The 13,474-nt window shown below is 29.9% G+C and overlaps 1 protein-coding gene across 1 annotated transcript in view; it reads right to left on the minus strand.

Annotated features, from left to right (window-relative positions):
* Fen1 (flap endonuclease 1) overlaps nt 1–13,474 on the minus strand; it is a 44,801-nt gene that overhangs the window by 3,334 nt on the left and 27,993 nt on the right. Inside the window, exons 9-11 of the mRNA XM_067286005.1 lie at nt 11,209–11,295; nt 8,599–8,663; nt 3,103–3,217 (exon numbers count right to left, since the gene is read on the minus strand). Coding sequence (XP_067142106.1) covers nt 3,103–3,217; nt 8,599–8,663; nt 11,209–11,295 — 267 coding nt within the window. The remainder of the gene's footprint in view (nt 1–3,102; nt 3,218–8,598; nt 8,664–11,208; nt 11,296–13,474) is intronic.

Here is a 13,474-nt window from a genome sequence, read left to right on the forward strand (position 1 = left end):
TTGAAACTATTTGTATTATGGTGTGATATATCACGGAACACTATGATCTCTTCCACAAGTTGTCTCTGAATATTCAGGTCAGTCCATAAGTCCATGTGCATTTTTATGACCTTGAGAAAAATCTTGTTTTGCTGTTAAAAATGTCAGTCTAATGTGATACTTTTTACACTGAAGTGTTAAATTGGATCTCATTTATATAATACTGTTGGACTTGGGAACATTTCAGTTGTTTATTTTCATTGATATGTAAAATAATAAGAGTAGTAACCTTTGAAAAATTTGATACAATAGAATAATAAATGAAAACTGTTGTTCCATAATAATAATAGTTATAAATAATTAGTTAATACACTTATTACATGTCATTTTAATTATAATAATACAAAATAATTAATATGTGTTAAACATTTTTTTAAATGAAATTATTTATTATAATAAAATTTTAATATTTATATACAGTATATTCAAAATACTTATTTTAAAAAATTTTTAGAAAGAAAAAAACAAAAAAATAATTGAGACTGTGATTAGAACCCGGAACGATATTGACTGAGCTGCTCAGTGGCTGCTGATGTAGCGAAACTTATTAGTACAAAAGCTGAGCTCAAATTTTTAAAGGTCTTTTTCTCAAAATTGGCTGGCCATTGCGCTTTCTTGTTTTGAGGATTGAACACCCTTAAGGAGTACTACCTATATACCAAGTCTCATCCCAAAGTGAATTTCCCAGGTCGTGCCCTCCCTTGTTAGTCTTATATATGCTGGAAGAGGAGATCAGACCGAAGGTCCGGGTAGCGTAACTGGCAACGCGTCTGCACGGTACGCGGGAGTTGCAGGTTTGAGTCCCGCTTTGGGCCGATTCTTTTCTTCCAGTTTAATCTAAATTAATTAAATATTATAATTATTAAAATTAATAAGAGATGGCACCTAACGCCTAACCCTAGTGCCAAATTTATTTCTAATCTATAATCATTTATCCAAAATTTAGCCCAATCATTTACGGCAGTTGTTGGTGTATTTGTGCATTAAGTAATTCAGTTATTGAAATAATATTCATGATACACTAGAGAAAACTAAACAGCTGCTTATGGATGTCCAATAGTAGTTTTATTTAACTGAATTAATGTCTATTTTTTAAGCTACTGAAAGAGCTACTTTAGTTACATATTTAAACAATTTGACGTAACTGCTATTCTTAAAATGATGATAGAAATGTTTGGTCATCACATAAAACATAGGTAACACTGACAGTAACTAATTATAATTCATATACACAATCTTACTTCTCCTCACAACATGATCTGATCATTTTAATCTATTCTTCCTCTGTTTTTATCACCAATATCAGTTGTACTTAGTGAAAGATAATCAGAAATCATCTGTTACTTTACTCATTTAGCTAAGCATTTCATCTTTCTGCATTTTCTAATCTGTAAGAGATTGATCATGGCAGTGACTTCCTGTCACTGCTGTAAAAAAAGGATCGTTTTTCCAACAACAAAAATAACTGGACATGCATGCATGGGATATCTGGCTAGTTGTCAACTGAGTGACTTGAAATCATTCAGGTGATTGAACATGCCTAAGCCTAAAAATGGGGAGTAGGATGCTTAGGGAGATAGATTGAGAGTTTTTGACAGTGTGCACATGTACAGTTCTGAAGCTATAATAGATCATGAACAGGAATCAGAAGACTGCTCTCAGGGAATTTGATGTTTGAGGAAATGATAAGGAATGGGAAAGGAGATGCCAAGAGTAAAAAAACTGACATCCAGCCACCATCAAAATCAGTCAATGAAACCAGCAAACAATAACTGTAAGATAATGTAAGATTTGTAACTCGTTCTCTCTCCACTAACCAGTAACTGAGATACGATGAGCTTTACTAAATAGTTTTTTTTCTTATACTCACTCGTTTAACTGTTATCACCATACTGCTTAAACTTCGGAAAACAAACGTTTTTGGCCTCACCCGAGTTCTGCTTCAGGTTAAAAGAAAAAACCGGTTTCCAATCTTAGAACAATTCTTGCAGGAACATTGAGTTTTTAAAATAAATTCGAACACATGCGTGTGCTATGTAACATCGGCTATTTCTTGTTCTTCACATACATAGCGCCAAGTGTATGAAAGCATGTCTTTAGCCGTCTTTAGAGTTTATACATCTCCCTATCCAGCTGGCCCTGTATATTTCAAGGGCTTTGAGGACCTGATGGGGTCAGTATGAAATGCTCTATTTATAAATCTGGTGTTGGATAGTTCTGCGTGAACATCTGGGTTGGTGGCATAGGTGGATGTAAAAAGCATGGTCTATGTCATATTTCTGCTCCCTGATTCCCTGTTGGATGGAACGTTTAGTAGAGCTGATGTACACCATTTCTCGTCTAAATCTGTCATCTCTCACCGGACTACTGTATACCCCGGAGCCCTAAGAGCGATTGTATTTTATATATATATATATATAATTCTACGCTGACTATAAATGATTCATTAAGTATCGGCTTATCAGCTTTTACTCTGTTTTTGTAACACGCTATCCTATTCTAGAACTCCTATACATATTCTTCCCATAATTTTCTATCTAACAGCATCCTATATTAATTTCCTAGGAACTAAACTAAATCTTTTCCATATCTATTTAAGAAATATATATATAATGATTATCCCCACCAATTGTTGAATATGCAATGGTCATCAAACAGAAACATTTAAAAGAAATAGAACACATACAATTTAAATTTTATGAGATATAGAAGAAAATAAAAATAAATGAAAACATCCTTGTTCACTAAATACTTGCTGGAGTAATTTAAGATAAAAACTCATATCTTAATATTCTTCCTCCAGTTCCTCAATAATTTCTTTACAAATCATGCATTAAAATTTTATCAGCTATTTTAAAATTTGGCTTTGCCATGATCCATTAGTTGTAAAATTGGTAAATAGTTATATAAAACTTTCTGTATAAAAACAAAGATATTTATTTTAAATTTCAAAATTTTACTATATGCATAAAATACTACTTTTAATACATAAATATTAAACTATAATTATTAACAAACAATTTGAATTGAATTTGAAAAATCTATTAAATAAAAACTATTTACTTTTCTTTTAACAGGACTTGATGGAATTACTTTAAAGAAAGAGTCCAATCGACCTTGTGTACTTCCATGACGACCTTTCATTAATTTTTTTGTTCCATTTCTTACTCTATCTTCACTGAAATGTAAATTACAATAAACAATTAAATTACTTATAATGTGATGCATTAAGATTATATTTTATTACTGTATTCACTCAAATATAAGATGCCATTCAATATAAGAAGAACCTTAATTTCTACATATTCATCCACAGATTTTTTTCAACTGATTCAGTTGACAAATCTGTTCAGTATTTAGTGATTGACTGCAGAAAACAGTGATATATAACTTACAAAGTCAGAAACCTCTTCAATTTTCATGTTAGGTTCTTCTGAATCAACACTGGATTTGATGCATCCTTCTACATAAAATCCATAAATCCACATTGCTGTTTAAAGCATCAGAAATGGAACATTTCTTGAAAGAGTGCTGCACAACTTTCCTCTGGGATTTTCATCCAGTATTTACAATGTTACTGTAATAGACTATTGAGATTGAGCTAAGTTGACTTATAATATTCGTGAAAGTAAATATTTAAGACAAAAATAAGACCCAGGATTCTACTTGTCAATAATTATGCCAATGAATCTAAGACCCATCTTATTTTCAGATATACTAAAACCCGAAAAAAGTGCATCTTACATTTGAATAAATATATTTTAAAATAAAAAATTATCAACAAATATTAAATTATGCACCTATTCCAATTTTACTAAATGTAAAATTCAGCTGATCAAACAATATATGAGTAACTACACTAGTGTGCAATGGTGTATGATATAATTTTTAAGCAGACAGCCATGAAATCATAGAAAAGTGTGTGTTACGACAGTACAATGAGCATGCAATTCAGTAGAAAGGTGATTTGTATGCAGGAAGATGACATCACAGGTGATGTAAGGGCATGCAAAACATGTGCAATCAGCATGAACAGTGCAAGACTGCAATAAGACGGTGGCTTTAATTCCATACTGTATGTGGTCTATTTATTTTTGCACTAGTATACTTTCTCCATCCTTTAAGTACAAAATACTCTACTCTGTCTATATTCTGGATTTCATGTCTCCCAGGTGATTTCTTGCAGAGTTATGGAAAAAACAATGGTGTGCAAAACTTAAGCAACGAATGTAATTTCAGAAATTGAAAGGAAACATGAATGCCTTTGTAGTTACTCAAAATTATAATAAATTTCTGGAAATATTTTATGATTACTTGAAATCAGAACCAAATGATTTCAAATGAAAGCATCAGGCTATTAGCCCAATACTTTGTCAATCGTTTTGTTCTGATTAATAACATCAGGTTGTGAGGTGTTTATAACTTATCTGAAGCCTAAATTTTCAAGTAATCATATATGTAAAAAAAAAAATAGTTTGAAAAACTATCATATAAGCCTTTTTAAGAAAATCTGATATTAAAAAGGATTTATTACAGCACCCAGATATTAATTCTTTGAAAATTAATCTCATATACAGTGGAACCTTGCTTAACGAGCATAATTCGTTCCAGAATCTTACTCGTAATGTGAAACAATTTTTCTCATATAAATTAATGTAAAATACGATAATGTGTTCCATGTCAAAAAAATACTCAAATATTTTATGTATAATGTTTATTGAAAGAAAATTATACAATATACATGGAGTGTGGAGTGTGAATCATCATCTTTTCTTCTAGCATGGAATGAACCAACTTGGAATGCTTTAGATTTGCAGAAAAAAGAAAAAAGAAACAGATAATATGTCTGATAAATGCCAAGCAATATGCCAAATTCTTGGGCTATATAAGGCTATAATTAAATATTAGAAATTGATTAATTTGACTAGAGGTAGGCAATTATACTGCCATTTCATATTAAATTTAATAATTATAAATAGTTAAGTTTTAATTTAGATATTTCTAAAATTTAATTTGAAATGGCAGCATAACTGCCTACCTCTAATCAAATTAATTAATTTCTAATATTTAATTATAACCTTTTACATAATCCAAGAATTTGGCATATCGTTTAGTGTGTTTATTATATAATGGGCTATGGTTGTGTGATCACAAACAACACTAACATGCTAGTGGAATGAGTGCTAAACGCAGACTGATAGAGCATTTGCACAATCCGGGACTTCCTCTCACCTTATCACTCATTAAGCGAGTCAATTTTTTACAGTTTGTTTTGCTCATTATGCGAGGTCTTCATTAAGCAAGGTTCCACTGTACAGTGTTCGCCCCATGCCTTTTTGACGGGGTGCTCTGCCCTTTTGGTTAATCTGGCAAATTGACATTCAAAATAATCATTCTTATAAATTGTAAAGCTCCCCCATTCCCAGCTATAAAAAATAATAATGCACAAACAAAAATCAGAAATACTTTCCACCTCTGTAGCATAGAAAGAATTCAGAAATTGAATTTTAAAATATTTTAGCTTCTGTTGTTGTAAGCAGAAACAGGAAGTTGATAACTAATAGAAAACAAGGATGATTGTGATGCTATAGATCAGTATGGCATACATAATAAAACTAAATGTCAATTGCTTGCGAGGAAATATGAATGTGCTTCTATATCAGAAAGCTTTTTGATTATCTATTGATATTTCACTTTCAAAAAGATTTATGATTTCTAACCTTTTGTGCATCTATCATTATGCATTAAAAAAGTGTATTATATAACTTGCAAAGAATATATCCAGAATACAACCACCTGTACTTATGATGGCCAAAACTAGCACAATTAAAAAAATTATTTTAAGTGCAAACATCTGTTCACACTTACTAATGACATAGTACCATTTATTAAATGTTAAATGTAATAATATAGTGGACAACAAACACTGTATATAAAAAAGTGGTATGTTCATTTTTACTATCACTCAGATTTACATTGATTTAAAAACTGAAAAAAAGAACCAACTTTCTGCAGAGCTACTTAGCCTGAATAATTATTCTAACCTTAATTTTATAATAAGGTTAAAATGAATAAAAAAAAAATCATTCCATACAAAGGTTATAATAGTCTCTCAGCATTTCTGGTTTCATTGAAAATGGTTGATTACTTGTGTTTCAACTGATCTTTAAGTAATAATACCAATTAATTGAAATATTAACATTAGTTTGAAGTTCAGTATGCCTAAACACTATTTGAAAGAAAATGATTCCACTAAATAATACTAGTTTCCTTATGATTTTTTAAAGCAATTTTCTTCCCTTTTCAACAAACTTCACACAGATCCACAGATTTGTGTATGCACTGTGCACTGGCTGTATAAAACTTCATAACTTCTGATAGGTACCATACATCTTTTGAAAAAATGTTTTAGATAAAAATTTGTTTGTTTTTGATACAAAATCATAATATACAATGAAAGATATTAATTCCCATTTATGAAAATGAAGATGACCCCATTTTCACCAATTGTAGAACCATCTATGATGAAAACAATAGCCCCATCTTATACTTCAAGGGGTTACAAAAAATTTGTTAAAGCAAAAATGTTGTAAGATGTGTATCTTTCAAGTTATTCCAGTGAATTGATTAAAATGGACCACATGTATAAGCTTTTGCATGATGTTTGGAACTGTACTCAATTATCACCATTACAATTATACAAAAAATAATGGAGAAGATATATCAAGCAAGATATATGTAAATATATATGAATAGAACAGTGGAAAAACTGTTTGAAGATCAGAAACATATATTTTATATTTATTTTCTTGAATATATGTAAGCAGAGATGTCAACTATGGATTTAGAATATTTGACTTGAACTTTTTCTGCATGCTATTCTCTTCTCAGATGTTAAATAAAGAATCTTTAGTGTGTTTGTTTTTAAATGAAATTTGGCACACAATGAAACTGTCCTACTATATTCTTTATATGTCTTACTCAGGCTATATGCTTACTCTACAAAAATGAATGAAGCTAAGTTCTATAAATAGTATCTTTCAACTTTTTGACGCTTTTATTGGTTCTAAGTTGACTTATTTATTCCCAGTCTGGGGACTGGAGTTTCTGTCTAAACTAGAAGAAGTACAGATGAAATATTTTAAGAGACTTTTTAAAATAGAACGTTCAGCTTCAAGCTCTGCAGTTTGTCTTGAATTAGGAAGACCTCCATTGGAATTGAAATTTGTCAAGGCTATTCTTCTGTTTTCGTCAAAAGTTATGGAGTTACCCTCATATGACTTGCACCAAATTACTTATAATGTTTTGCTAACAGCAGTCAAACCTGATAAGAAAAGTTGGCCTGCTTCAGTTAAGAAAATTTTGATAGCTTGGGCTACTCCTTTTTGTTTTCAACTCGATCAGCTTCATTGTTGCAAACTCACTTAAATGCTATAATTCAAACTAAGTCAGACCAACTGTGGAATCAGGATATATCGTCTACTTCAGCTAAATGAGTTAACTTGTTCGAAATGCGCCTGGGTTGGTGTACAAAAAACTACTTAAACTGTGAAACTAATTTTTCCACGAAAAGCCTTATTATGCAACTTAGCCCTTTAACATAATCCGAAATCTATTAAGTCTATCGGATAAATATATCAAGAGAGAAGTTTTGTAGTTATTGTGGTAGTAAAGAGGAAGAGAATCTCTTAATACATTTGTTTGGATCTTGTCAAGTGATATATCAACTAAAATGTTTTGTACTAGGAGAAGATTTCAAGTATAATCATTTGAAAAATGACAACATGTCAAAATTTACTTTATTTAAGATTTTCTCCTTCTTCTCTAAATCTTTACAATTTTTGTGATAATTTACTTTTTATGTATATTTAATAACATTATGTAACTAATTTGTTCCTCCACTGTAAGAATTAATTTTAAATCAATAAACATAATAATAATAATAATATTCTTTATGTGTCTTACTAATTTGCAAATTTAAAAATATGATTTGTAAAAAGTTTACTTAGGCAGTACCTTTGGATCTTTGGCAGTTAGGTTAAAAGAATGTAGGAATGATATAGAAATAAATAGAAACACTATTGTACTAGCAGAATATGCATTGTATGAAAATTTGGAAATTGACTGAAAGCAAGAATCAATGATATGCTTGGTACAACCAGCTCTCTGTTTCAGAACTTTTCACAGCAACTAGTAAAAATAAATTTTAATTAATAAAAAAATCAGAGGGAGAAGCATTGAGCCCACAGATATGAACACTCTGCTGAAACAATATTTATTTAATTTATAATATTCTTTTACTTTATATGTCTTAAGTTTCAAAAAAGCCTATTCAAATTTTTTGTGGAACTGGCAAGAAGCCAAGAAGTTTTAAACGTTCAAAAATTAAACTGATTAAGTCCAAGTTTATAATTCATTTTTAGATCTAAAGATAAGCTAAAAAAAGCAAAAGACTTCTACAAACTAAAAAGGTTATGAAATTTATATATACATATATATAAATTATTTTTTTTTAGTTTCAAATAACACATGTATTATAAATAGATAAGTCATATATACCTAAATCCTTTATCACCACATAAGAATTTGACTAAACCTTCTTCATCAGGATCACTCCATTTCAGCTAAAATAAAAAGTTTTAAATTTATAAAATTTTACACACAAGTTGTTGTATACTTTTTAATGTCAATAATATAGAATTACAAATTGTTTAACTATTTACCTACAATATTTCACAGTAATAATTTTTATTAAATATTTAAAATTTTACTTGTTGAAATGCTAAAATAATTGAATAAAAATTTCCAAAATGAATTTAAAATGATGATGATACTTATTTAAACATTATAATCATCCACAATAAATAAAAGTACAAGAAAAATATATTAGCGAGGTTGAGGCCAAAATTTTAAATGCAAAAACGTGTATGCCGGACGTTCAGCACTGCTTTCCTGTAAGCCTAGAAGTTTGACAATGGTGTTTGGAAAGTCAGTGGAATCATGCTCAACATTCCAAATGCCATTGTCAAACTTCTAGGCTTACAGGAAAGCGGCACTGAATGTCCAACATACACATTTTTGCATTTAAAACTTTGGCCTCAACCTTGCTATTTTCATTTTTATTCGTTAATTCCTAGAACCAACACAAGCTATATGGCCCACCATAGTTTAGCCTTTTACAGATGGACCTGACCTGCAATACGAATTGTTCAGATGAGTGACAAACAGAGGAACAATACCTCTGATCTGTACCCATTCCAGATTTTGAGTGACTGAATTGGATTTGAACTCCAATTATTCACAGCAGACTGACACTTTGTCATATGACTATGGCTACCTTTGCATTCTAATTAAATATGTATGTACTGTACATTGGAGTATGTACAATTTATTATTATATTATTATTTTACATTAGAATAAAGTGAACAATACAAAATTGAATTTTTTTAATAAAATTTTTAAAAAATCCTCTCAGAACTGGTGCACTCTCTTTCTCTCTCTCTCTCGTCATATTGTATCTTTTGACTGAGTCTTATACTTTAAACTTTCTAACAGCTGCCATTTGTCCACTAATTGTACTTTAATCCTTTGATAAATGGGTTTACATAATGCATTGTCAGAATATAAAAAATATATTATATTCCCTCGTATTTTAAATTAAGATTAGTACATATTAAAAAGAATTTCTGGCCAAATCCAGACATAAAATGTGAAATATTAATTACAATCTAAATGCTTTAGTCCAAACACTGTTGAAGACTTAACAATATCACATTTTTCAAAGATTATTACTAATAATTTAAATACAGTAAAAAGTTATTCATTATTTAATAAAGAAATGAGCCAAAAATCTCCAAACTCTGATTTCAATATTTTTTTGCATTGGTGATGTTAACATGGACTATGAATTTCTAAAGACATCACCTTCCTTCCATTTTTGAGAACATATAAAGACAACAATAATACTCCTAAGCATTTAGCCTTTGCACAGACATGGAAAGACTCAACTATACATTTTTTGCTGATGAAGCATGGTTTTATTTAAGTGGATATGTAAATCACAGAATTCCTGATATTGTGCCACCTCCAATCTATACTTCCTACACAATTTTCCTTTACATTCCCAAAAAATAAGTGTATGATGTGCAGTCTGTTGGAGAATAGAGGGACCAATCTTTTTTGAAACAACAATGAACACTATTAAGAAATCATTCAGCAGTTCATTTCATTGCTTGAGAAGGATGAACACAATGTCTGATTCTAGCAAAACAGCACAACATAACTCATGGCAACAGCCATGATGAAACTTTTATGATTTCTTTCAAGACTGCATAATTTTGAAGTATCTCCCAGATCTGATTTGTCATCAAATTTCTTCCTTTGGGGTTATCTAAAGGAATATGCTACAGGGATAATCTGAGAGATCTGCAGTCCTTAAAAAGGAACATTGTGCTACCATCAATAATAATTCTCCAGTCACACTAACAAATAAGATATGTGGCTACAAATATGTATCACTGCATGCATTTGTGCTTGCAGGAGCATGTGAACATTTCAAACATATGTGATTGTGTTTTCAAAGCCCAAGGAACTGGGAAACATAGCTACGACATGTAAACTTTTTTATTTGCATTAAAAAACTTAATACAATTTTTTGAAATCAGAGTTTTTGGACTTTCGACTCATCCTGTAAAAATAATACATTTATAAACAACTTATGATATTAATAAAATTAAAAATGTATATTATTTAAAATGGGTTGGCAACCTGTAGCATGTGGGATGATTTTCAGTGGCACTCTGATTGAATATAAATGTAATAAAAATTATATTTTAATTATTAATTACATATTTAAATGGAAACCATAATTTAGTGTAGGCTGAGATACATTAAAAATGAATCTCTTGCTTGTATATTTATATTACAGTGCATGCATTTACACTCCAGGTTGCCATTTACCTGTTGTGCATGCACCTCACAAGTAACATGATTCAATTAACTTCAAAACTATATATTTTTGAAGTCCATTATAACTGGACAATTTTGATAATATATATAATAAAATTGGTAGAATCATATCTGCACCCAGAATAACACTATAACTTAGATTTGGCACAATACCCCTGAAAGGTTGCTGACCCAATTTAAAACATTATTTCAAATTATACCTCAATTTCTTTTGGATCAGTAACTTCTGGATTAAGAAATAATTCTCTAGCTTCTTTATACATCCAATTTTCTGGAATTTGATATTTCTGTAAAATGAATTGATACATAGTATAATTTCTATATTACATAAATGATACTATTCATTTTTTCATTAACAATATTTTTAATTTCAAAATACCTATAAATTAAATAAATAAATTTACTATTATTTTTGACAAAATTCCAATAACATACATCATAATAATACAATATCAAAATAAAAACATCTAAAATTTAAAAAAATTTCAACAAGTAAAAACATATAAGAAAAATTTTGACTGTCATCTAGATTGTCATGAGTGTTTCTTTGGTAAAAGATAAGCTTGGTACTCTGAGGCAAAATGTAGAAAACAATCATACAGGTAAAAACCTTGTGGGTACAGCTTTGAAGCACTTACCAAAGAAAAACACCCAAGAAAAATTTTGGCTGTTGTCTAAATTGTCATATGTTTTTATTTGGTGCAATCTTTTTACATCTCAGATGTTTTTGCTTAATGACTATATTGTTACGTTAAGATATATAAAACAATGATCTACAATTCAATCAGTGCTCAGTGGCTGTTGCAATGGTAGCCAAGCAAACCATCACCAACCAAATGCACTGCCAACTGAATGCTTTCAATATTCATTTCAGTTGGTGCTGACCAATGCTTTTGATATGCCATTTAGAAAAATCACTATAAAAAGTTTTAATTGACATAAATTTGAACTTTTGTGATTCTGAGTAACATTTCAAATAAAATTCATTTGTTTCGATACAATTTTATCCTTATAAGCATAAAATTAAGCCATAAAACTGAAATATCTCTATGGGAAACTCCCATGCACTTTGACCAATTGACCTGGAAAGTTTTGCCAGCACTTCACTGATCACAAGAAAGGCTCAAGTTTAAAATTTGAGCTTTCTAGACCCATTAGTTTTTCTCTATGAGCATCTGCAGTGCTGGATGAAGACGAAGAAGGGGGGAAAATAGCTTTTTTGGCAATTTTTGCACTTTTCAATTGCTTATATTTTTGCAACCATTTTATAGAAAATCTTGAAATTTTGCATACTACCTAAGAAAACAATTTTCTTTCAAACGAGATATTCGGAATTACTTCAGTTGTTTGGAGGACAGAGAAATCGACTCCTGAAAACTCTGATTCTTGTATATATAGCCAGTCAATGACTTTTGTACTTGGTGAGGAGTCACTGCCATATGTAAACAAATGCAGTTTATTGGTGTTAATAATCACAAGTAACTGTTGTAAAGGACTCAAACATTTTCAACAAAAATAGAAGTGTTGTCAAAAAATTTTGTGATAATCTTGATATGCTCTACAACTCTAATTTAAAGTATACCACTATCTTTCATAGGAACCAAGATAGAATTTTCCCAATGCAAAAGGGCTGGGAATGCATGGCATCCAAACCAACAAATAACCCACTACCAATTACTTATACTTCAGTGCAATTACATTTAGTCATTATGTAACAGAAGCAAGATATAGTCTGGTACAATGTTTCTGTCTACACCCTATATATGTTATATAAAAAAAAATTTGTTTTTATGATATAATTAAATTTAATAATAATGTCAGAAAAAATTTTAAAAAAACTTTAGTTATTTAAAAATTTCTTGTGAACCTGGCACAATATTAATAAAAATAACTCAATGCTTATTTCAGGAAACCAAACTATTATTTTATTATTATTTATTTTAAAAATGTTCTTATGAGAGAACAAAAACATTTCTTAAAAAAAAAAATTTGTTTCCTGAAATAAGCATTTGAATTAACTTTACTTATTATAGAACTATACAGGTAGTTGTCAACTTACAACCATAATAAGGAACTGGTTGTCAACCGATTTGGTTGTAAGTTGGTCTTTACATTTTATGCCATTCTAACATCATATCATTTTCTTGTTTTTATGCTTGTCAATCTTATGCAAAAATTTAAACATGTGTCTTATGGGTGAAATGATGGTACAGCAAAATTTAAATGACTTAGGTGGGAAAACATTTCATGCAAGAACATCTTAACTGAGTTTTACTGTTGTACCATAAAGGTTAAAATTTCTGTTTATACCACTGTCTGAATGATAGTGTAGTTTGTAAGTACAATGAGAAGCAGTTCTTGTTTAAAACCAAGGAATATTAAAAGTAAATATAGTTGTGGAAATTATTAAAAACACTTGAAAGTGATAAGGACAAGCATTAACAGCAGGTAGACTACAGGGCAAAC

Source organism: Centruroides vittatus, unplaced genomic scaffold (assembly GCF_030686945.1).
Source record: "Centruroides vittatus isolate TY-2023 unplaced genomic scaffold, ASM3068694v2 scaffold_324, whole genome shotgun sequence".
Lineage (NCBI taxonomy): Eukaryota > Metazoa > Arthropoda > Arachnida > Scorpiones > Buthidae > Centruroides > Centruroides vittatus.